This window comes from Drosophila bipectinata, chromosome 2L (genome assembly GCF_030179905.1).
Source record: "Drosophila bipectinata strain 14024-0381.07 chromosome 2L, DbipHiC1v2, whole genome shotgun sequence".
Lineage (NCBI taxonomy): Eukaryota > Metazoa > Arthropoda > Insecta > Diptera > Drosophilidae > Drosophila > Drosophila bipectinata.
The window spans coordinates 1,660,312-1,683,762 of NC_091736.1; the positions used below are offsets into that span (position 1 = coordinate 1,660,312).

Sequence of the window (23,451 nt, forward strand, 5' to 3'; positions counted from 1 at the left end):
TTTCGGGATACATACATATACAATACAATATTCAAGTGAGATAACATTAAACATAATCAGTGGCGGGCTCGCTACCAGCTTGCTAAAACATAAAGCTTTAAACCTAATACTAATTCAAATTGACAATAGAAAATTGTACCTAAGATAGTAAAAATATGATAGATAGTAGAAATATATCAAAAAGTTAGTTACTTCGTTTGCTTCGTTCTGCACAAGGAAAAGATGATCGGAAAACAATCAAAGCAACTTTCGAAAATCTTACTCAGAAAATACTTTCGTTAACAAATTCAAAGCATTAAGTTTTGGGGGCTAAAAACACATCAATTTTAAGTCTCGTTTGGTTGTTAAATATTTTAGAGATTTAAGTCGTTTTTTTTTTTGGTTTCATGGTTGATTGCTAGTTTACAAATGCAATTTTGACGGCTCTTATTAAACATTTAGCCTTCCGTACAGGTAAATACAATTTAAATGCTTTGCTGTTTCCGTTCTTCTTGTTAATGCCGCTTAATTAATTCATCCACGTTTTTATTCAACTTTGTTCTTTTTTTTTTTTTTTTGTACAAAACACATTTCTCTCTGGATTCGAAAATGTTTAATTAATTTTATATTTACGTTTTTCCTTTAGAAATCTGACCGACATGTATAATGCTTGCTTTTTTTTCATACAATTAACATTAGTTTTTGTTTTTTTTTTCTTTTTAATATTTTTGTGTTGTGGCTGGTTGCTAATAAATATTTGCATATTTTTAATAAATATATACACACAAATGTATATGTATATTTACCATTAGTTTCTATATATATATATTTTATGCATGTTGCCATTTTTAATTATTCGTATTAATCATAATTTGCATTCGTTATTCGTTATTTTTCATTTCAATTTATTTAATCAAAAATATCATTCACTTTTAGCTTTATATTTTTTCATGAAATTTGTCTCACTTGTTTTTCGTCTACTTTTCCCTTGTGGCATACAAATGGTTGTTTAAATAAAAATAATAAGCATAAAAATTACATTTACATTTAATTTGAGTTCATTTGATTTTTGTTTGTTTTGCTTTTGTTGCTGTTGTGGCTGTGTTGTTTGTTGCTGGCGACGCTGTTGCTGCTGTGGCATCTCTGGTTCTTGCTGCTGCTGCTTGAGTCGCTTTGCTTTTGGCCGTTTGTGGCGCTCCGAAGCCGCTTTTGGCTGTCAAACTTTACTATTATTGGGCGCCCGGGAGGTGGACTCGTACTGGCCCCGCCCCAAGGCCGCATACGCGTCGGCATACGCCGGCTGTGGCTGTGGCTGCTGGTCCTGGGGCTCCAGTTGCTGTTGCATGTGATGTTGCTGCTGCTGTTGTTCGTGCAACGATGTCGGCCGACTAAAGTTTACTTGTAGCTGAGGCACCGCGACGCCTTTGGGAAGGGAAATAAAATATTATTAAAGGGTTTTTTTATAAAAAGTTTTACATAAATTGTTAATGTTTTCAAAAACCATGGTTAGTGGTTCTTTATGGTTAGTATTTTTTAATTAAAACAATTATTAGTACAAGATCTTAAAAATAGGTGTTAAAAATATATTCATATGCACATGCAATAACAAAACAACAACAACATAATCCAAAATTAAAGGGGAACCGGACACTACACAAAGGATCAAAGGACAACATGCCAGGAGTAGTCCTTGTGGACAAAAAATACGACCAAACAATTGTGGGAGGAGGAAAAAAGTGGGAAAAAAACGAGCAAAAAACACAAAGGTCATACCAATTGGAATTGTTTATAAAAGTTCTGTCTTGTTTTAATTTTTATTTTTGGTAGTGGATGGGAAGCAAACAACTCATGGATCGATGGTATTTATCGGGAGTTTGGAGTCTGTGATGTCTTTCTGTGTTATGGCATTTATAATGGAGCCGGATCCGTTAATAAACGATATTTCGGCGCACCGGCTTGGTGGCCTTCTCCTTGCTGCTGCTCCGGCTGCTGCTGCTGGACTGTTTCTGCGAATTTTTGGCGTCTTTGGTTTTGGCACTTTTCCCGCTTTTGTTCTTGCTACTACTGCCCGCCCCCGATCCCGATCCCCCACCCGATACCGCCCCACTGCCGGACGCTGCCGCGGTGGATGAGTTGGTGGTTGTGGTGGTGGTGATGGAGGTGTTGTTGGTACGTGATGAGCGGGACTTATTGCGTGGTGGTAGCTCTGAATTTTGATTGTAAAACGCAAAACGAAAAGAAAAACGACAAATTAAATATTTTTGTGGGCAAAAGGGGAGAAAATAGGCAAATAAATCGCTAGAAAAGGCTGAGGAGCGATAAGGGCAAACTACCAACTCAAGGCTCACTCTCGGGAAAGGACACTCAGAAGAACACACCTTTCGGCGCGTAGAACGCTTGCGGCTGCTGTTGCGGCGACAGTGCAACATGCGGCTGTTGCAGTTGCAGATGTTGTTGCTGTTGCTGTTGTTGCACCTGCTGTTGTGCATTCGGCGGCGGCAGAGGCAGCGGCAGCTGGGCCCGAGCCACCACACCGCCGCTGCTAATGGCCGCCTGCACACCACCACCAATGGAACCCGGTATCGCCTGCTCGGCTGCATACCCGCCATGTCCTCGGGACGCTCCACTGGAGCCTCCGCTGGCGCCTTGCGGCCTCCCGCTGCTAGTGGACCTTGTGCCGCGTCCATCGCTGCGTCTCGCCGCTGCCGCCTGGTTTGCCGCAGAGCTGCGACTCGCATGGCTGCCGCCGGTGGGCAGGGGCACGATGGAGTGACCGCCCTGTTGGCGGTCCCACTCATGCGGATGGGACTGATGATGCGATCGGGCACCGCCATGGCGTCCGCCGCCTCCTCCAGCGCCGCCACCCCCGCTGCGGCCTTCTCCGCTGCGGGGATAGTGCTGCGCCTCGTGGGCTGGCGGTGGGATGCTGCGTGGACCGGCGCCTCGCTGATGAGGATGACGTTGCTAGAAGAAATCGAAAGGATTAGGTCTTATCTTTACAGGAGTTGAGGTTGAGAACTCACCATTCTTCGCAACGTATTCATGGGAGCACGCAGTGTCTCACTAATACGACGTGCCCGCCGTTTCTTGGGATTGGAACTGGGCGTGTGCACGGCACAGCACTTGATGAAGGCGCCCATCACCACAATGAAGGCCACGCCCATTAGCACCACCAGATACCAGTTGCCGGTGATCCACTCGGCCACCGTGAGCAGAGTCTCCCGGTTGAGGAGGAGATTCTTCAGTCGCACCAGCGGGCCATCGGCGTCCACGGCGCGGCACTTGAGGAACACATCGCAGTAGCCCTGGAAGTTGTCGCAAGGAGAACCTGGTTGCAGGCTAATGCCACCCTTTTGAATGTTATACTTGGCGGCAAACTCGCTGGTGCTGCGACAGGTGGAGGTATCGTTGCCGTCCTGGCAGGCCAGGTCGCACAGCTTGCGCTTGTCCACATGCGGCAGCGTGGACGAGGTGAGGAAGCACTTGGTCATGTTCCAGAGCAGGCAGGGCGAGCCACTGCATTCGCCACGGATGCACAGGGCAGTGCCATTGTTGCACATCGTCTTGTCGTCGCGATGGTGGGGTTCGGGGCACTCTGCGGTGGTGCCGTTGCAGGTGCTCGACCAGCTGCACTCGGTCTCCTCCTTGCACTTCTGGTGGTTGCTGATCGGCACAAAGGTGCAGGAGTTGGCCAGACAGCAGGGACCCTGCGACGGGGAGCACTGGGTCTTCGCCCGCCGGGTGCAGCCCTTTGCACTGGAGTTCAGCGACTGATCGTACTCGCTGATGAGACGCGGATAGCAGCACTTGTCCTTGCCCTCGTCCTCGTTGAAGCCACAGTCGCACTCCTCGCCAGACTCCACAATCTTGTTGCCGCAGAAGGCGCCCTCCGAGGCCTTGAAGCAGTCACGCTTTGAGTTGCCCACCAGGACATCCAGAACGTTGGATATATTCCGGATGGAGCAGGGCGAGAACTTGGAGTTGTTGGGGCGATCACCCGAGGTGGCACTGGCGAACATGATGAAGTTGCCATTGAGGCCACCAGGTCGACACTCTTGCGGGTAATCATGCTGAGAAAGGAGAGGGTTATAGCTCATATATTTCAAAAATAATGCATCCAACTCACAGGTGATCCAAAGTTATGGCCAATCTCGTGGGCCAGGGTCAATTGCGACACCTTTGGCGGCACTCGACTGTTGTAGTTCACGAAGGTTATGATGCCCGTGTTGAGGGATCTCTTGGTGCTCTGGTACTGCCCCCCGACCGTCTCAGTGTAGGTCTTGTACTTCTCGCAAATGCCGCCGGAAGCGCCCGAGGCACTTGCCACCCACGCCAGGCCCAAAGTGCCGCCCGTGAAGTCCCTGTAAACAGAACGGAAATTTGTTAATTAAAGCCGGAAATTAAAAAATTCCATCTAATCCATCGCACCTGTAGGTAAACACATAGGCCAGACAGAAGTCCGAGTGATCCTCGAGGGAGTGGAGATTCAAAAAGTTGGAGACATCCATGTGCTCGTTGCAGAAGGCATTGTGGGGTCCGTTGTACGAAGTGCGACAGGCAGAGTCGTCATCAATCTTTATACGTTGCACCTAGACATCGAGGAAAAAAAGTAAACAAATTAAAATTAATGTTTTAATCACAACATTACGGCATTTTTTCCCATAATTAATCACATAGCTTTTTTCCATTAAGAGCCATTGAAAGTTTTGTATTTTCATTGCGATTCTCATATGCGGATTCTCATTTATGAAGAGGAGTTTTTTTTTTGTTTGAAATGCCAATTCCAATAAGCCATACATTACTTGTCGTGACCCATATTCCATTTAATTGTTTTTTATTGTTGCGGTTTAAATAATTGTTATAAATTATGCAACGAGGTGTAATCCATGTTACATTGACTTGGCTTTAAAATCCACATCGCTAAGGGCCCTTTCGGCCAGTAATAATAATGGTATAGAGTCCTTGTGGAGTCCTTGCCTCATTATCATTGTTTGCCCACCCGCTGATGTTGTGCCACCAGAACACACTCACTCTCTCTGTGTGTGGGTGTGTGTGTAAACTCACCTCAAAGCGGATGTTGCGATGCTCGTTGCGTCCATCAAACTTTGTGTTGCGGTAAATGTAATTAACGGCCGTCACGTGATGTGCAATCAGCGATGTGATTTCCTCACGGGTTTTCACATCCACCTCGTACCTACGCCCACGATCCTGTTGCTGCAAAAAAAAAAAAGGAATTACAAAATGACATTTGAGATGGTGTTGAAAAAAAGGTAGCCAAACTTATGGGTTACTTGGCTATGTCCATTTTTATAAATTATAATACAATTATTTTTATTAAAGAAGGTTTCCTATAGAAGACGCTCTATTTAAAGATGTAAGACTCTTCATAAGGATAACAGAACATACTCTAAGAAGTGATGAAACAAGGAAACTTACGGATCTTTAGAGGTAACGTAAAGATCCATTTATAAATCAAGCTCTATTGTCTATCTATCATAAAATACGATCAACGTAAGTATTCTCCTAGAACTAATAATAAAGTGTTATGATGATCCTAAAACATACTCTTAGAAATAAGAGGAAATTTCCCTTAAAACCACTCACATTAATATAAACTTGTTCAACTTTCAACTTAAAATTAATTAAAATAAAACATTAAGCGAGAGAACCAAAATCTTAAACACACCCCAAGTTCCTTTGAAATGTTATAATCTTAAAAAAGGGTATTGGAAGAAGAGAAGCCATGTGATTATGCCACAAGGTAGACAGATTTAATTAACATGAAACGCACTCGACTTCAAGCGGCTTCCAGCGTAATAAAAATGTCAAAACCGCAATGCGCTGGGCCTTTGGTTTTCGGGGTTTTTCGTTTCGGTTTTGGGTTTTCGGTTCATGGGAAATGCGCTTGACATCTGTGTAAACGGGGCCCAAAAACGGTTACCCCCCAACAAATGATTTTGGCTCTTAGCGGTATCCAAGCAGCTTCCCCTCATCCGACGGCTCATCCAATCCAATCCATGACAAAAATAACCCCTCAAAAATATATATATTTGTATAAAAATGCAAATTCAGCTAAGCCCGTCGAATATTTCAGCAGAAGTTTATAAGGTTTTATGCGGCTCACTCCCTTCAGACTGGGTCTGAATATATCCGGTGGCATACACATACACACCATATATCTCCATCGCCCACCGATTTTGGCTCAAAAATCAAAATGCCGGAGGGGGGGCACGAGACAAAAACAAAGGCCCGCGATGGGCTGGACTGGGCTGGGGACAGGGAACGTGAAAGCAAGAGCGAAACAAATGCGCGAATTATGCAAAACTCATTGCAAATAAACACACGCCGGAGAACGTGAGCGAAAGAGATGGCCGAGGGGACAAAGACAAGGACAGCGGCGAAGGACGAAGGACCCAGGACGAAATAAGGCTGGCACTCCGGTGACGAGGATGTTGACGTCGACATCATCTCGCGTACAATGCGAAAAAATGAACGTAAACATAAAAGTGCGGCGAAAGAATTGCTCCAAATGGGTGGCGGTTGCTGAAGGATCTAAAGGAGCTGGAGAAGGATACGAAGGATGCAGGACGAAGACGATGACGGGCCATAACGGTTGATTGCATACGCTCCACGAGCCGAAGGAGGTCAGCTGATTGGATGATTGCTAAGCTCTGTTCCGCGGCGGTTGCCCCCAAAAGTAGGCAGTTCCGGTAAATGCGACAAAAAGGATTCGTAGCCATTTTATAGAGCCTTAAAAATCCGCTGAATAAGTGGATAAACAAATTCATGATTCTACTAAACATGTGGCTTGTAAAGATGCTCCGAGAACAAGCTTTAAAAATCTATTATTCTTATTAAAAAAATATGATAAAAGTTTTCTTTAAATACATTTTTTTAAAGAATAATTTTTTACTAATTTTCAAAACTCATTGAACCTTGAAATTGGCCGAAAAAATCGGCCAGAAATATTGTTGCGTAGGGAGCTGAGAGTCAATTTTTTTGTTTATCCATTTCCAGCTGAATGGAATGTATGAAAACCAACATAACAACTACGATGTCTACGTGCCACCCCCTATTTTTCATCGCAAACAACTTTAGAGCCGGGCCCGCCTTTGTTTTATGTGCACTTCAATTTCGGGAGAAGTCTGCTGGATCGTAAAAAAATTGCAAAATTCATGGACTTTGTTGAATTACATTTTTTGTTGGATTTTTTGTGTTTTGTTAATTTGGCGCACGCGCTTGTATTTTTTTCGTTATTTAAAAATGATAGAGATTTTACAGAAATATTAGATACAGTATACAGATTTAATATATACTTACATCGGAAATGCCTTCGCGAATATGGCGCCAAATCAATGGATCCGTTTGTATATAAAGCGAACAGGTATTCTTGTTGTCCTCCCGACCCCTGCCCCCGCCAGAGGATGCACCACCATTGTCGGTGGCGCGGCGGACCCGCTCGTGGACCAGCTCATGCCAGTCGGCCACATTGGCGGAAGAGCCGAGACGACGTCCGGTGGCCGGATCGTAGAACGCACCCTCGGCGTAGTTGGCCTCCTTGGTATATTTCTGATGTGGATATTTGAAGTCATCCTCACCGCTCATATATTTCTTTGGAGGATGGGGCTGGTGCTGCTGCTGCTGATTCTGTTGCTGTTGCTGGGGGGCGGACTTTTTGTGCAGCTGCTTCCGGTGGAGCTTTTGGTAGTCCTTTGACATGGGCTCCGGCAGCTCTTCGACGGCTGAATTTTGTATGTTCTCCATCCATTGTGAGACCTCGTCCGTGATGCCGCAGCCGGCCACGTGACCTGTAAAGTAGAACAAAGCCGGAGAAGAATGAATAAGGGATGCCAGGCAGGCTCTTCGCAGAAAAGAGTTGGAGCCAAGTTGAAAGAATGTTAATTTGGCGATGCAGTCCGGCAGCATTTGGTTCCCCCGCTCCACCCAACTCGCTTGAAAATTATTTATGACTCGCCCAGGGAAAGCCACAAAAATGTAATTAAAACGCTGCCCACATAAATGCGAATAAAAAAAGGGTAGAATAAAAAAGGATATAATGCAAATGCCAAACTCAAATGCAGTAAATTGAAAAATACATTAAGAAAAAAAGAGAGGAGTTCTGAGGGAGTATAGCATACATTTCTGTGGCTGTTGCACTTTAAAGTTGGTATCAACAATTTATATTTACAGCTCTGGTCCGGTTGGTCGCCGGTCGCCACATCAGTGTAGTGGAGAGTGGTTGGGCTCTTTGGAAAGCATTGTCTTGGCCAGCGGAAGCTGTTAATAGCCCCGAGCCGGTAATGAAAATTTATTGTTTTATTGTTTAAGCGCAGTCACAGCCACGCGGTCGCCTGTAGCTTTTCCCAGCTCCTGTTCCTGCTCTGAATCCTGCTTTTCAGACTCGGTTTTTATCCACTAGCCTGTGGACGCGTTTTGCTCGCGATTCGCCAGCGTTTTCGCCCCTCATCGCGATTGTCAACATTAAATAAAGTGAAAGGATGGAATGGAATGGTATGGAGTGAAGTACTGCAGCACCACAGAGAGTGGTGCACGTTTTTAAAAGCTGCCACCATTTTATGGTCTCAGCCATTTACATTCATTTCCCGAATAATCTGCCGAGTTACGAGAATGCCTGGCCCAAATCTGGGCCAGTGAAACGACACATTTTAAGTTTTAACGAAACGAAGTCGAGGAATAAAATTAATACTTTGCTTTATTGAATCAATTTCAGGGCAGTCGTGGCAGAGAAAATTAAAGGATTCGAGCCGGAAAACCAGAGAGCTTAATTAAAGTCCCTGAATTATAGATGGGAATTATTTGCAATATAACGAAAATTTCATAAATTGCAAGCGTAATAAAATGCTCATTTGTTCAAGGACCTCGGGTCCCGGGTTAAAGTTTTAAATTATCCTTTTGGCTGATTAAGTTTTCTTTATTTATTTAAACAGAGTATTCAACTGTTGCAGTTTGGAACACACTCTGCACTTTTCATTAAGCATTTTTCATGCTATTCGCTTGGCTGCTACTTAAACACCTCCTTATTTTTCCTCCACTCCCTGCTCTGTACCACCAATGTCCTCCTCTTCTTGGAGGACCCTCTCAGCCATCTAGCCAGCCAGAACCGAATCGCTGGAAAGTCATAACAAGGCAACAGGGTTTCCCCGACTTTGTTGGCATTCTTTCCTGGCACTAGCACTGGCACTGGCCAAGCGCACCAGCGATATTCTTCATCCTGGCGCCAGGACGAGAGCTGCGAGAGTCCAGTTCACTCAGCTCCCAGTGGCAACGTTGCAGCTTTCAGTGGAGCCATAAATTTTTATTTGGCTGATGCTATTGTGTCAAGGAAGTGGGAGGGCATTGGGGCATGTTGCTGTTCTGTTGCCATTACCATTATGCATTTGCTTATTCTTCTTCGTTTTCTTCGCACTTGCTTTTTATACTCAAACTTTCTTTTTTTTGTATTTACACTCCCATTTCGAAACTGTTTGTCTTTATTACAAACATTTTTGGCGGCGTTGTCGGTCTTCAGTGCAGATCGGCAACGGTGTCCGCCATTCGCGACCTACACCATGCTCCATACACTGCCAAAACCTAGAATACCACTTTCACCTCAAATAAAGCGAATAAAATGCACTTTTAATTAAAAATTTCCAACAGTGTAGCTCCTGGGGAAGCCATAGTCCTGCCCTCCTAGAGGCAAGGTGGAGCACTAAATACGTAACACTCGAGAAACCAGAAATGCCGCAGCGGGCACAGCTTCCGCAAAATGTACCGCCCCCCTTGGAAGCCAGCCGCCCAACAAAATCTACAGTGGCATGCAATTTGCATATCAAAGGCAACCCCTTGAGAATGCCTTCTATATCTTCTACTACTACCAGGACACTCCCATCCCTCTCGTTCCTTACTCCAATGACCCGTTTTTATTTCATTTTGTTGCATCGCCTTCTGGCGGACTTTTCTTTTCGTTTTTCTCACTTTTAGGGCAGCTTTATTGTTGCTGCCACGCCGAGGAGTAGTGCCTCATATATACGCCACACCACACATACTATATAGGAGGCTTCCATTCAATCGTTATCTGATGCTACTGCTGCCTACCCCAAGATGTTGTCTGATTTTCGGTTTTTATGCTTTGCCATGCTCTCGTTGCCATGCTTTTGACCGACAGCTCTCGGTATCTGTATCTGTGTATCTGAGTATCTCAACCGGAGTGCTCAGCTCGGCTTGGCTCTAAACTCCATCTACTCCCGCTCCAATCAACAGCTGTTGAGCGCGAGTCTCCTGCACATTTCATTTTTCCAATTTTTGATTGCCACTCAACGGCTCCTTTTTTTCCTTTGTGCCCCCCTGGCTGCCTTAGGATCATTGGATTTTTTATCTCGGAAACATTTTCTTTTTCCACTGAAAAAAAAATATATCGATTTTTTAAGGCATTTAAGTATTAAGTTTCTCCAAAGAAAGCAATTTTGTATTTAATTGGAATATATTTCTTGTTTCAAAGTGGATAGCTTTTCAAGTTTTTAGTAGTTTTCTTTTCTATTAGTTTCCAATTCAAAAATTAGTTAAATTCAATTCATTTTCTTTGAGTCTTTGAGTGCCAAACTGTCGAACTGACTTCATTTGGTGTCACACATTCCCAGGAATGACTTCTATCTCTTGTTAGCTCCTTCCCCCATCCCTGGCAACACTTCAATCATATTTCGATTTAGCTTCGACTGCATCGCCTGTGGAGATTTCCGCACAAGGATTAAAGTGCACTTTGGTGTTATCTTTATTGGAGTTCAGATCGGCCCTTGCACTTGTACGAGGCTTTTCTTGGCCAGCTTCCACGTTTGAAGGTTTTTCTTTTCGTTGTGTTTCTATTTTATTTTTCTGTATTTTTTTTTTGTATCCTTCGTCCTTCTTGTTGATACAATTGAACAAAAGCCACGCGCGCACTCGCTCGACTTATGAATTTTACAACTTCCGCTGCCAGGGGAGCTCAGGGCAAGTTGGTTTTTGTTGTCAAGGCAGTAGTCCTTCAAAATAAAAACCGTGAAAATAGGATAGAGCAATGGCCAAAGGACACGACTATAAAGTGTCTCAGTAAGATGCTAGTAAACTTTCCTGAAGATACGGATTTTAAATAAGGCATGTTTTAATTTTTTCATTAATTTTTTATAGTTATGGTATTATCCTGTTTTCTATTTCTAAATCAAGTCTCAATATACCCTATATTTGAAGGAGTAGTGGGTATAAAAAACTATCCAAAAAAACTAAGAAAAAATTCAAGTTGAGACAAACGACGTTCAGACATGCAAGCGGCTTTTGTAGCTCAGCTTTTCGTTCCATCTCCCACGTTTGATCCTCTTTTTGCCCCTTTCCTTCCTGTTCCTGGCACTGTCCCTGCTCCTGCTCCTGCCACTGCCACTGGCCCTCCCCGCCACTTTCCACTCCCAATTACAGGCAGGGACCCATTCAGGCCACTTGTGGCCTTTTCGCCCCCGCCTGTCTCTATGTGTGAGATGCGCAAGCAAAAATGAAAAATAATCCCAAATTCAATTGCAAATGAAATTGAGGGCGAAAGACGCCATAAATACACACTCACACACACTCGACTATACACACAAAGGAGCATTCTACAATCCGCCAACACCCCACACACCACCCCCGCGGGGCATTTCCGCCCCCACCCACACAACCTCAAACTGAATCAGGACCCTAAAAGGCCATAACAGACGCTTCACACAATTTCGACGCTTTAAAAGCAAAAAGAAAAAAAAAAAGAATAAAGAATGTTAGGGATTATTTCAAATAAATGTGCTACAAAATATTAAAAAAAAATTAAATATATTCATAAGCTTAAGACTTAAAATATTAAATCAATTAAAATAAAAAAACAAATACACTTGTATTTATACAACTGTCTGGCAAAAATTTAAAAATGTCCTTGATACACACACAAATTATATAGCATACTATTGGGCGCTATAAATGCTGTGTGCTCTGCTCGAAGGGCGTACATTAAATGGGCGTGGCAGTTGCGTGTTTGTGTTGGCTGTTAGCAAAATACATTGCTGCCGGCGTTGCTTTTGCATTAACAAGTTGGGAAATCGTTGCAAAATGCTACTGCCTCGGTCTCGTTCTCGGTCCTAATCCTGCTTCGGATTCCGAATATTTCGTAAATGGTAGCAAGCACATTTCATACAATTTTCCCTAATTTGCTTTTATTTTGTAAATGATTTGATTACCACGTTGTTGCCACCATGCCACCTCTCCGTTCCCGCAGCTGTTTATTTATTTAATCATCTGCCATCTTGTTTATTCAGCCCATGGAGTCCTGAAGGGCATCGTCAGCGAATTGTTCGCTCGTTTAGTCCTAATTTCATGATTATTTCTTGTATATATTTGCAGTAATTAAAAAAATGTTTTAATTTTCAACAGGAGAGAGGCAGTATTATGAAATAGGGAATGATTTTTCAAGGATAATGACTGTGAGAGAGGAGCGGATGACATCCCTGACCCGTATGGATAACTAATGTCTTCAGCCGGTGGCGACAGCCTTCCGTTGTTGTCACACTTTTGCAGAAAAAGTGTCGCCGTCATCGTCGTCACCTGCGCCTTGACACTTGCGCATAAAGCCACACTTCCAGATCGCACGTCGCCCACAAAACAGATTACGCAGTTTGGCCGCGTTTCGGGGCCAAAAGCAAAACAAACCGCCGTCCACAGCCAGAACCAGTGTCCGTGTCCATGTCCGTCCAATGGCGACATCCGTTGCCTTCCGCATACAAATTAGTTTTTGCTACGCGCCCTTCTGGCCTTTCTATTTGCTTTTCCTTAGCACATTTCTTTCAATATGAAAGCCACACATTCATCCGGCCTTGAATACGATTCTCATTTCCGTGTTTTTCTGAGCTCTGCCTTGGCAAAAACACATTAGTATTAAATACATTGATCAAAACAGTAACCCATATGCATGGGATTATAAGCATAAATGCTACATATGTCCAGTGACTAAGAACTTTTGCCAAAAGGATATAGGTGATATGAATAAAATATTAATATTCAATATTACTATTCAAGATGCTATTGTTTGGTATCCTATAAAGAAGCTCCATTCCATTGCCAAATCGTATTTCAATTTTAAACTTCTTCCAGATTTCAGCAAATAAATTGGTATACCGAAAGTGCTTTTATTGTAGAATTGTGGAAGAAACAAATCTTGATTGACTGGTATTCAGAATGCCACAAAATGTCACAATCAAATAAAATCAAGTTATTCAGAGCAAGGCTTATAAGAGACAGATGCTGGCTGAGGGAAGGACATCCAGGGTAGGGTAGGGCAGGACAGGAAGGAAAGTTGGCAGGATGGCAGGTAGAACTCTAATTGTCGCAGCTGTTAAGTCCTGGCTCCGCATCCGCATCTGGAGGCCCCATCCTGCTGGAACTTTGCACTCAGCTCGGTTGAAGTGGCACAAAAAGATAAACAAAATCTGTATCTGAGACTCAGATTGTGACTGTGTGTGTGTGTGCGTGCAAAAGGACTCTGAAGTTGAACGACAAAAGCTTAGTTAGAAGGCAAAAGCAAACGGTAGCCAAGCAATTTGTGGTCAAGTGCAAACTGAAGGCAAACGATAAAGAAGCTGACGATGACGATGATGGCCGATGCCGATGCCAGTGACGATGTTGCCTCCGAGAGCTAGCGAGGGCGGTGACGAAAAAATAAAAGTCCTTAAACGACCAACAGAGGAAGTGGAGTCCATCGTCCTGTGCGTGCAAATGGGGTAGAATTAAGCCAAATGTATGAGCTCCATCTCTCCGTATTGGGGACTAATTAACGACAGAATAATTTCACCCAAAGTAAGGCAAATGGAAACAAGCAGAAGGATTCTGGCTGATTGGTAGTACACAGAAAGAAAATTACTAAAAAAAAGTAAATTAAAACTATATTTTAAATAAAAGTAATAGGCAAGTTAGGCCTCATAATTCATATTTCTTAAAGGACTCATCCCAATTTTTTTCCATGTTAGTCCGAGTACCCAGCTGGCCTACTGCCTCCCAACTCAGTCCTTGGAATTAGAAAAGTTCATATGGCAGTGCAACTGTTTGGCTTTTGACCTGCTGCCTCCTACTTGTAGGCAGCATTTTGCATGCGAGCCAAAGTGCAATATCAACAAGGCCCAAAAACCAAGAGAAATATGTCGAGTTGTCACACAAAGCACCAACTTCCACTGGGACAAGCGCCTGACATTGGGCACACAGATACCACACACACACATACACTTAGATATCCTGCAGAAGAGTCTCTTGAATACGGGCTGGAATTTTAAACTAAAGTATGTTCGGAGCTCTGTGCCCAAGGCTGCCACTGATAAGACAGGCGAGAATGTTCAAATGCGGGGATATTGCCCAACCGAAACCACCCGATATAAGCCCCCTCCTTTCCCAGAATAGTGCCGGGAATGTGGCTACCCCAGACACATACACAGAGACACACAGAACGCGTGGCAGGCATGTACTTATAGCACAGGTCCTTTGGGGGGAAAGGAATACATATTTGGGGAATTTTCGTTGCATGCAGCTTGGCCATAAAATAAATGGAGAGCCTTATGCGGCTGTATTTTCGAATGCCCACGCACACCTACACTTTGGCATCAAAGTTTGGACAGGTGGCGGTGGTGTAGGGCCCCGAAAAACTGGTTAGGACACATGAACTTATGGGCTACCAGATAGTGATTGACAAAACAGACTACTTTGCAAAGTCAGCTGAAAATAACAGAGCATTATAACAAAAACTACACTGGAAATTAAATCTGTATAATACTTTTATATTATTTCAAGACATAGCTCCAAAACTCACTAGACCACCCTCTTTAAATCACAAAATACTTCACCCATGTAGGGCAGGCAACCTTAGGCAACAATTTTGGTACAAGCTCCATTTCCTCAGCTGGAAACCAAAACGGAAGCAACAAATATCATCAAGCCCAATTGCATTTGTGGCCGAAAACTGGAAATATTTACTTGGCCGGCTTGGGTAACTTGGCATGGGTTGGAATGTTCGACATTGCCTTTCGCCAGAGGGAAACGACGCTGCCAGATAAGCTGGCCCAGGAGTTGAGTTTCCTGGCCCATTTGGCCAAAAGAGGAGTTGCCTGACTGACTTGCCGAGTAAGTACTGCAGTCGAAATAAAGATGGACAGAAAAGATGGTGAATGGCAAAAGGAGTTGCCGGGCGATGATAAAAGTGGTTTATGGCTGTGGTTAAGGACTGTCTATAGGTCCTCCGACATAATCTACTGTTAAGGAGTGCATTATGGCCCTTTGTCATCGTGGGTGATGGGGAATTTTTGTTGGAAGTGATGGCTTTATGAGATGAGAAGTTGAGCTCCTCAACTCATTTTACTTAAAATGTCCGAGTGGACTAACAATGTGACTTCACACTTCACAAACCAAAAGGAAAGCCAAAAGGACTTTATTTAACCAAAATATAAGATGTCTCTAAAGGTATCATATTTCTCATAAATTAAAACGAAATCCTAGAGGCTATAAAGCAATATCGTAGAACACAAGGATTCACTGGAATTTCTATGAAAATTACATGCACCGCACACAAGTCACTTGGGAGAGACTGGCTGACAAAATGAGAACAACTTTGAACTTGTTTCAAATTCAATTGAAACCCCTTGAATGGGTGGCGTTCGAAGGACCTCGAAGGACCAGTTGTGGGTGTGATTGTGGGCGGGTGTGTTCGCCTATGACAACAGCCAACGTTGTTGGCGGAGCTAGCCGTGTTGTCATCGTCATTATCAAGTGGCTGACACCCTTCGGAAATTCCGCCCACCAATGTCCCCGAAAATAACCCGTAAAGCACTTAAAAAAGACCGCATGACAGCCAGCGGGCGTCTAACCACTTATATAGCTCTATCTCTTTCAGTTATCCTTTATATCCTGCCAGCCTGGCAGTGTATTAGGAGTGTGAGTGCCTACCATAATCGATGGCTGATGTTGTAGCTATTGTTGCGACAGGTCAGTGCTGGTATTTCTACACTAAGAACTACAAATACTTTATTGGAAAAAGAGATAAGATTTAGAAACATTTATCAACAGGATATTCAAGGATATTCTATTCTAAGCTCTTGTCTTTTTCCAGTGTACTTTTAGCTTTCTTTGAAGTTCCCAAAAACCGCAATTTTCACTTCAATTTAAACTTGCTGAATGAAGTGTTCATTGTCTGTGCTCCCACATCCTTTTATCCGCTCCAACAAAGTGCCCCAAAGGCGATGGAGACATGTTAATTGAAGGCTATTGAAGGAAACGTCTCGATGTCTGCGGCTTCTGGCATGTTTATTTATTCAATATTTGTATTAAAATTATCTGCCATTGTCTATAACTTTATGGTAGCTAGCTGGAGGCCCAAACTAGTGTCCATTTTAATTAAACTCCAACATGTACAGGACTATATGTGTTTATATCCCTATGGGCCCATTGATCTGACTCTGGACTTACTCCCAAGGCGGCTGGCCGGTCACTAACAAATTTATGGCCGCACACACCCAGACGACAATTCAAACACAAAATTTAATATTTTAGCAGTTAAATTATTTGGCACTTGTAATAAAACAAACAACCAGCACCGACCGGCAGACAACATCCTCCCAAAACTCCACTGAACAAGTGAAAAGTGCTAAAATGCAAAACTTTTGGAAGCCGCAGGAACTAGCAGTGGAGGGCCAGTGGCGGGGAGTGTTGTAATATGCAAAGGAAGCCCTATAATGCGCCAGCACAGTTCTGACCAAATGTTGTTAAATAGCACAAGCAAAATGTAAATATAAATTTTCAACACAAGATTTATGCATATTTTGAGGTCCTACCGAAGAGAGAGGGGGCCTGGCAGGACAATGTCCTTGGTCAAGTGCGACATGTGTGTTGTAAATTTTAAAATTGTTTAAATTTCGACTGCTTTTCCAGCTGTTGCAGGGGCCATCAAGTGCAGCCAGAGGAGAATAATGCACCAAGACATTGGCCAAATTTTGCATCTTCGTCTTCCAGCCGGCTTGTGTTTGTAATGTTACATGGACGTCCGTAATGTACATGAAGGCTCCCATCTACATCTCCCATCCGCCCGTAATCCCTGTGTCCGCCCACCGGCTGAGTCATGTAAGCTCGGCAAATCCATTTGGGCACATTACGCATACGCCATGTACGCCCTGTACACCCTAGTCCTGGCCCTGGCATCATAAACTTCTCTCTGCAACTCCTGATTGTGAAGCTTTTGAAGGGGATTTTTGCCTCGTCTTGTTTATCCAGCCTGTGTGTGTGTTTGCAAATACATTACGAGTAATTTATTTGAAATCTAAAACCAAATATTTTTGTTTACCATTTATCATAATGGGTTGTAGGATTTTATGTATAAGGAATTAAGTGCAATTATCATCTAGATAAAGTTTTTTATTCAAATTATCAAGTATTCAAATCCCAAAAGGCTTTAACTTTAAGATACGTTGCGGATGCAACATCTACCGCAACGATTAATTTAATATTTCCGCACAAAATCACGCACATCTCACTCCCAAACCCGTAGTACCCATTCCGGCTTCGTATTCCCTTTATTCCGAGCCATCTCCGTTGCCATTCTGTCACCTGGACAGGTCGGATAAGAGCGGGAACCGCGGTGGAGCCAAACATTTGCATAAATATCACACACGGCCCAGGCAATGCCCGGCCGAGAAGGATGAAGACCAGCCTGGACCTGGACCACCCTGGCCCGCAATAAACCCCAGAAAATGTTCCCCATTTCGTTGATGATGGCGACAGATTTTAAATACATTTTGCACCGAGCACTCGACGGCAATGGGCAACACCCGTCGGCAACAATTATTGGTTGTGTGCAGTTTGCAATTCAGGTGCCGGAGCTGCGGATACGGATCGTACGGGTACGGTACCCTGAACCCCGGCACTCGGTTCACCAGACACACGGACAGCGAGACTGCCGGACCGTTGGACCGCTCGACCACCGGATAGCCGGACAGGACTGGTTCTCTGTCCGAAACTCCCCAAAATAACGAGTTTGTGGTAAATTGAATTGTTCAACATCCACATTGCCGCCACCATTCCATAACGTCAATAAAACCGTTTCATTCCTCGTATGGGTTCTGATGCGGTTTCGCTTTTGGATGTCCATCATTTTGTTTCTAACAAACTGCGACTATGCGTCAGTATACACTTTCCGCAACTAATCTATGATATTGCTATTTTGTACAATTCAATATCAATCTAAAAATATTTACTGATTTAAAGTGTATTTGGCTAAGCGAGCAAATGCCAAAATTATGAAATATAGTTGCATTTTATTCAATTGATTTTTCTTTCATTTTGTGGAATTATTAAATGGCCTGCCAATCGCGAAAGCTTAAAAATGTTCTTTCATTTGCATTTTTCGCATTCAATTTTAATAATCCTATGTGTTTGAGGTGGCCGGATGAAATAAATCCCACAATAATCAATGATAGAATTGGCCATAATCGATGTTTTAACCAAAAACCAAAATAATTTGAAAATCAAAAATAGTAGAACATTTATTAAAGTGGATTTATTGAGTACTGGTATATGGGATGTACCTGCCCGATTATGATGACAGATTGTTTGACGTTCGGGGGGGACATCAAAAACAACAGCACTTGCCCAATTCGCAGACATGTTGCATTTTGGCAAGGCAATCAAAGTGGCATGCAACACAAATGTGCAATCTAGTTGCAATCCCTCCCTATACCCATATGCCTCTTCCAACTCCCATTCCCTTGTGGAGCTGCTGAAAAAATAAAAGCGATTCGAATGGGTACCGAAAGTGGCAACACAATGTCATGGCTGGGGAGCTGTGGCGGTTGTTGGGTTGTCGAGTTTCTGGTGTACCCTTTCCACTACAGAACGATGACGATGACGACGATGATGATGATGATGATGCGAGGGCAGCTAGACAAAAAAGCCATTAAAAGCGACTTAAATGTTGTGAAATGTTTTCACGCTCCATGCTCCGAACCACTCCACTGCCATCCACTGCGAGGTCTGGCCAGGTATAAAGGGCAAGGTGTTGGTACGTGCAAGGCTTATGGCACATTTTCATTTGCACATACATTTTATTAAATTTTAAAATCTAATTTGAATTTTCACGCCACACAGACGGAGCGGAGCTGCGAGAACTACCAATCTGCGAGCAACAAAGCTAAACGAAGTGTATCGGAAGAATCTGGTTGGAGAGAAGAGTGTCAGGGAGTCAGACAGGCGAGACGGTGACGATGAATGGTGGCATTGTAGATGGGGCTGGGCTCAAGATGATCTTCAGGAGATCATAGAATTAATAGTCATAGAGTATGAATATGATATTAGAGTCATATTTCATCCTTCAAACCACTAACTACTTTTGCAGAAAATCAAGAAATTCTTTTCCAACAAAAGTGAATTTTAATTAACATTTTTGTTTCCTTGCCTGTTTGTTGCCATATTTTCATCTTAGAATTTTGTAAATTAAAGCTACAAATTGCTACCAAAGTATACAGATACTTCCTGTCATGTTTTCTACTACTTTTGCATCCCCTCGAGTCATAACATATTCATGTATTGTTTTAAGACCATGCCTGAACTGACAATGAATATGAAACTCAATGGAAACAAAAGCATGATTTTCGGGGGCAACATGAAAAAAAGGCAAAGTTGGCGTGTTGCATATCAGTGTTTCATTATCTTTGGACAAATGTCAATTAAAAGTAAAGCATAAAAATAATAAACACTGCCGGACCAATGTCACTTTTGAGGTGGCGATCATAAAAACAGTTCCGGAGGGGGATATCCATAAAAAGTAACGCCCAGTCAGCTCGGGGGGGTGATGGTGGTTGGGTGGATATATAAAAAGTTAGTCATGCGAGATTTTAGTTGTCGTTGGCGTTGTTATCGTTGTTCTGCGATGGTCAGCGCTCCGAAACCCCATAAAACTGCAAAACTTCAATTAATTTTCACATATGGCAACTTCAGCTAGAGGGGAAAAATATATACCACATATATATACATATAAATGGGTAGTGGTCGACGGCAGCAGCAGCAGCAGCTGACCCTCTGAACCCTGTTCAGTGAATTCAATTAACCGCAATTTCCATAGCTGCCAGGATGAGGCCAAGGGAGGAACTCCCTCTCTCCATCAAATGCAATTGTTGTGCGGTTGGCAAACTGGCAACTCAAAAAAAAACAAAGTTCGCGGAATACAAAATTTCCATTTTTGTCAGCTTCAACAAAAAAGAAAAAGTAATTAAAATGAGACAAGAACTCGAACAAACACAAAACTGAAATATGAAAATAATTTAAACAGAAATGCTCAACAGAAATTAAATATGCATTGGGCAGCCATGAAAAAATACAACACATACGAATATGCATGTTCATCTGGCAGTTTTAACTTTTCGTTGTCCTTTGTAATTTGTCAGATCTAATTGGTCTTGTTGCCTCACTTTTTATGTCACTCCGAGTGAGTGTGTGTGTGTCTGCTCTTGATTTTGTTGACTTTTGCATTGTAATTATGCGGTCAGATGGTCAGATCTGACCGGTCAGATTTGAATTGAGATTCAACAACAGACGACTGACTAACAGTCGTCGATTGGACTACCTAACGATGCAGATGACCCATTTCTGGCTAGCTGATTCGTAATTAGCCTGGCCAATGCCAGTGCAGTTTCTGGTCTTTTGAGGGAATAGACAGGAACTCCAACTACTGGCTGGCTGGCTGGCTGTCTGCGGTTGCACGGCTGGTGATTTGCATTTTCGGTTAATGATTTGATTCGAAATGGTCACTGAACATCGCATTGCCAAGTACAGGTCAAAAGGTAAAGCGAATGGGCCATGGATTATGGCATAATTATCTATAATCGGCTTATCGCAAAGGGGAAGTAGGTTTGATTAGGATTGAGAATCAATAAACTAAAGTTTCATTTCAAATCTATAAAGCAGAATCGGTAGTAATTATATATTAAAGTTTCCTCTTGATTAAAAGGGGAAGTAACTAACTTGTTCATTAGAGTTCACTGCCCAGTTTCCTGGCCATCCACCCTTTGGTAAGTTTATCGCCAAAGCGACGTGTTAAATTAATCTAAAAACGTTCTCCAAAGACCCAGCTTGACAACCAGAAACGGTTGACAGCAGTGGAAAAAAATTGAAAAAAAAAATAGGAGAACCCCTTTGGAGAGTCCCCTGCATCTAACAAATAACTGCTGACCGCATAGTCAGAATAAAAAAGGAAAGAAAAACGATGGGGCAGCTATGGGGCAAGGGGAAACAGACAGTCTGTGACCACGGGTTGAATGACCAACGTTAACTTAATAGAAGTTGACACATGTCGCCACGCATGCAAAATGGATTCATCCAACCGCAGCCGGGCAGTGTCGAGAGTTCACCCACCCTCGTACCTCCATTGGAGTTCTCGGTTGCCATCCGCCTCCACAATCTGCAGGGGGTGGCCAATGGCCATTGTGTTCAAACGCATTTGATTTCAATATCTGTGCTTGCACCACTGTGCCCCCCACAGACCCTGCATTGCCACAAAAGGCTGTGATGCCAATTAACACTCCCGATTGTGGGCTTTACTGCCCCGGGGTAGATCGGATCTGATAAGGTAACTTTTGAGAGTCTTAATATTATGCAAGCCATTACCCTCTCTAGGTATGAATAGGCAATATAATTCATTAAAGGTATAGGATAAGTATCGGGTCTCGTATCATTAAAACCCTGCCGGGCTCACATAGATAGTCTATACTTTAATATAGACTTTATCATATTCCAGTTCGGATCTGATTCTTTTAAGAATCTCAATATTATACAAGCCAGTACCCTTGGTATGAATAGGCAGTAAATAAATAGGATAAATATCGGGTATCTTATCATTAAAAACCTTCCCCTTTTGCATAGATAGTCTATACTTCTATATAGACTTTAACCGATTATCTCAAGTCCCTTAAGTTAGGGTAGCTATAGACCATCAGAGACAAGAAACCCATGTATAGAATAGAGAAAAAAATCATATTTCCGGCCATGACTGTCGCATGTCAATTTAGGCTTTCGGTTTTCTGTGTCTCCCTGCCACCAGAACCCACCATCGCCATCATCATCCCCTCCTATATCAATCGAACTATGAGGGTGGAGCTCTACCGAGAGAACTTTCTTGCGCAGCGTACCATGAAATTTGTTTGTTTACAATTGCAAACTCCACCATGTTCTGGCTGCTTCATGGGTCCTCCTGCTCTACAACGTTCTACGTTCTTGTTGTTAATACTGTGATGTTTTGTATCTGATGTTGTTGTTATTGTTGTTGCTATCAAATACCGGAAATTATTGTATGTTATGTGCCAGCGTCGACATGGCCCACGGCATCGTCATCACCGCTATCGAAACGCGGCGTAAATCCTGTATTTATGTATTTTTGGCTGCTTATTTCATGCATCGTTGGCTGATACAACACTGAGCTCCTCTGACTTAAATTTTAAATCAATTACCGAGAGTTTGTATTAAAGGGGTAACTAAAGTCCTTAGGCTAATTTGCTTTAAATTCTTTTGAAATAACATCGGCATGTCGTTGACATTTATGCGCCAATGAGTTCACAGTTCAGGCAAAAGTTAATGGGCCCAAATAATAAAAATGAGGCAACTGTTAAGAGCGAGGCGTTTCTCTATAAATTTGCATAACGTTAGCAAGTGCAATCAAATAGTCGTAAATAAATGTGAGCCGCATTGCATTTATGGCAGTTGCAGCAACTGCACATAAAGTTCCCACAGTTCCCCATGGTCAATGCACTCGAGGGCCCCGAAGGATAACTGGGAAAGTGGTTGGGAGTGCCACAAGCATATATACATATACCATAAATATATATATATTGTATAGAAGGAGCAACAGTGACGCCAACGAACAATGTGCCCACTTGAGTTGCTCCCTGTGTTGCTGAGAAAAAATTATATTACAACATTGTGTATAAATTGTGATTTCCAGGCAACAGAAGTAGTAGCATTTAAGCAAGTGCTGTACACTGAGAAAAAAGTATATTTTCTTACTCTTACACTTCTTAACACCTTATAGATAGAACCTTAAGACCTCGTTTTCCAGTGTAATTGAGTACTTATGTTTGCGGCGTATGTTAACCCCTTGGCTGCTTCTGGGGTCGACTCGCTCACGCTTCGTTACTTGGGCTGCTTGGCTTGCAAGTGAGTGCGACAGTGTGTCAGTCAACAACAAGAACAAAAACAATAACAAGGACGGGCTGGCGGGTAGGGGCTGGCGACCAAAGGGGCGGATAAGCAATGTGCGTGCGCCGCTTGGTCGGTTTTAACACGCACTTAACGCACCCCTTCTGTTAACTGCCGGGTGCTCCCTACTCCCTACCCCGATCCTACCTCCTGCAAAACCCTTCATCAACCCTCAGAGTGAATGGAGAGTGTGTAGAACCCAACAATGTAATCTAG

At 43.1% G+C, this 23,451-nt stretch overlaps 1 protein-coding gene across 5 annotated transcripts in view; it reads right to left on the reverse strand.

Moving 5' to 3' along the window:
- Positions 1–23,451, reverse strand: part of kuz (zinc-dependent metalloprotease kuz) — an 84,714-nt gene continuing 61,263 nt past the window's right edge. For 2 of the 5 annotated variants that reach the window (XM_070277255.1, XM_070277254.1), the window contains exons 6-12: positions 7,300–7,787; positions 5,044–5,193; positions 4,408–4,568; positions 4,106–4,340; positions 3,003–4,049; positions 2,358–2,943; positions 1,786–2,185 (exon numbers count right to left, since the gene is read on the reverse strand). In XM_070277255.1, coding sequence (XP_070133356.1) covers positions 1,908–2,185; positions 2,358–2,943; positions 3,003–4,049; positions 4,106–4,340; positions 4,408–4,568; positions 5,044–5,193; positions 7,300–7,787 — 2,945 coding nt within the window. In that variant the 3' untranslated portion in view covers positions 1,786–1,907. Of the gene's footprint in view, positions 1,402–1,783; positions 2,186–2,357; positions 2,944–3,002; positions 4,050–4,105; positions 4,341–4,407; positions 4,569–5,043; positions 5,194–7,299; positions 7,788–23,451 lie in introns of those variants that run through there. The other 3 variants (XM_070277256.1, XM_070277257.1, XM_043213281.2) reach the window with 3 other exon arrangements.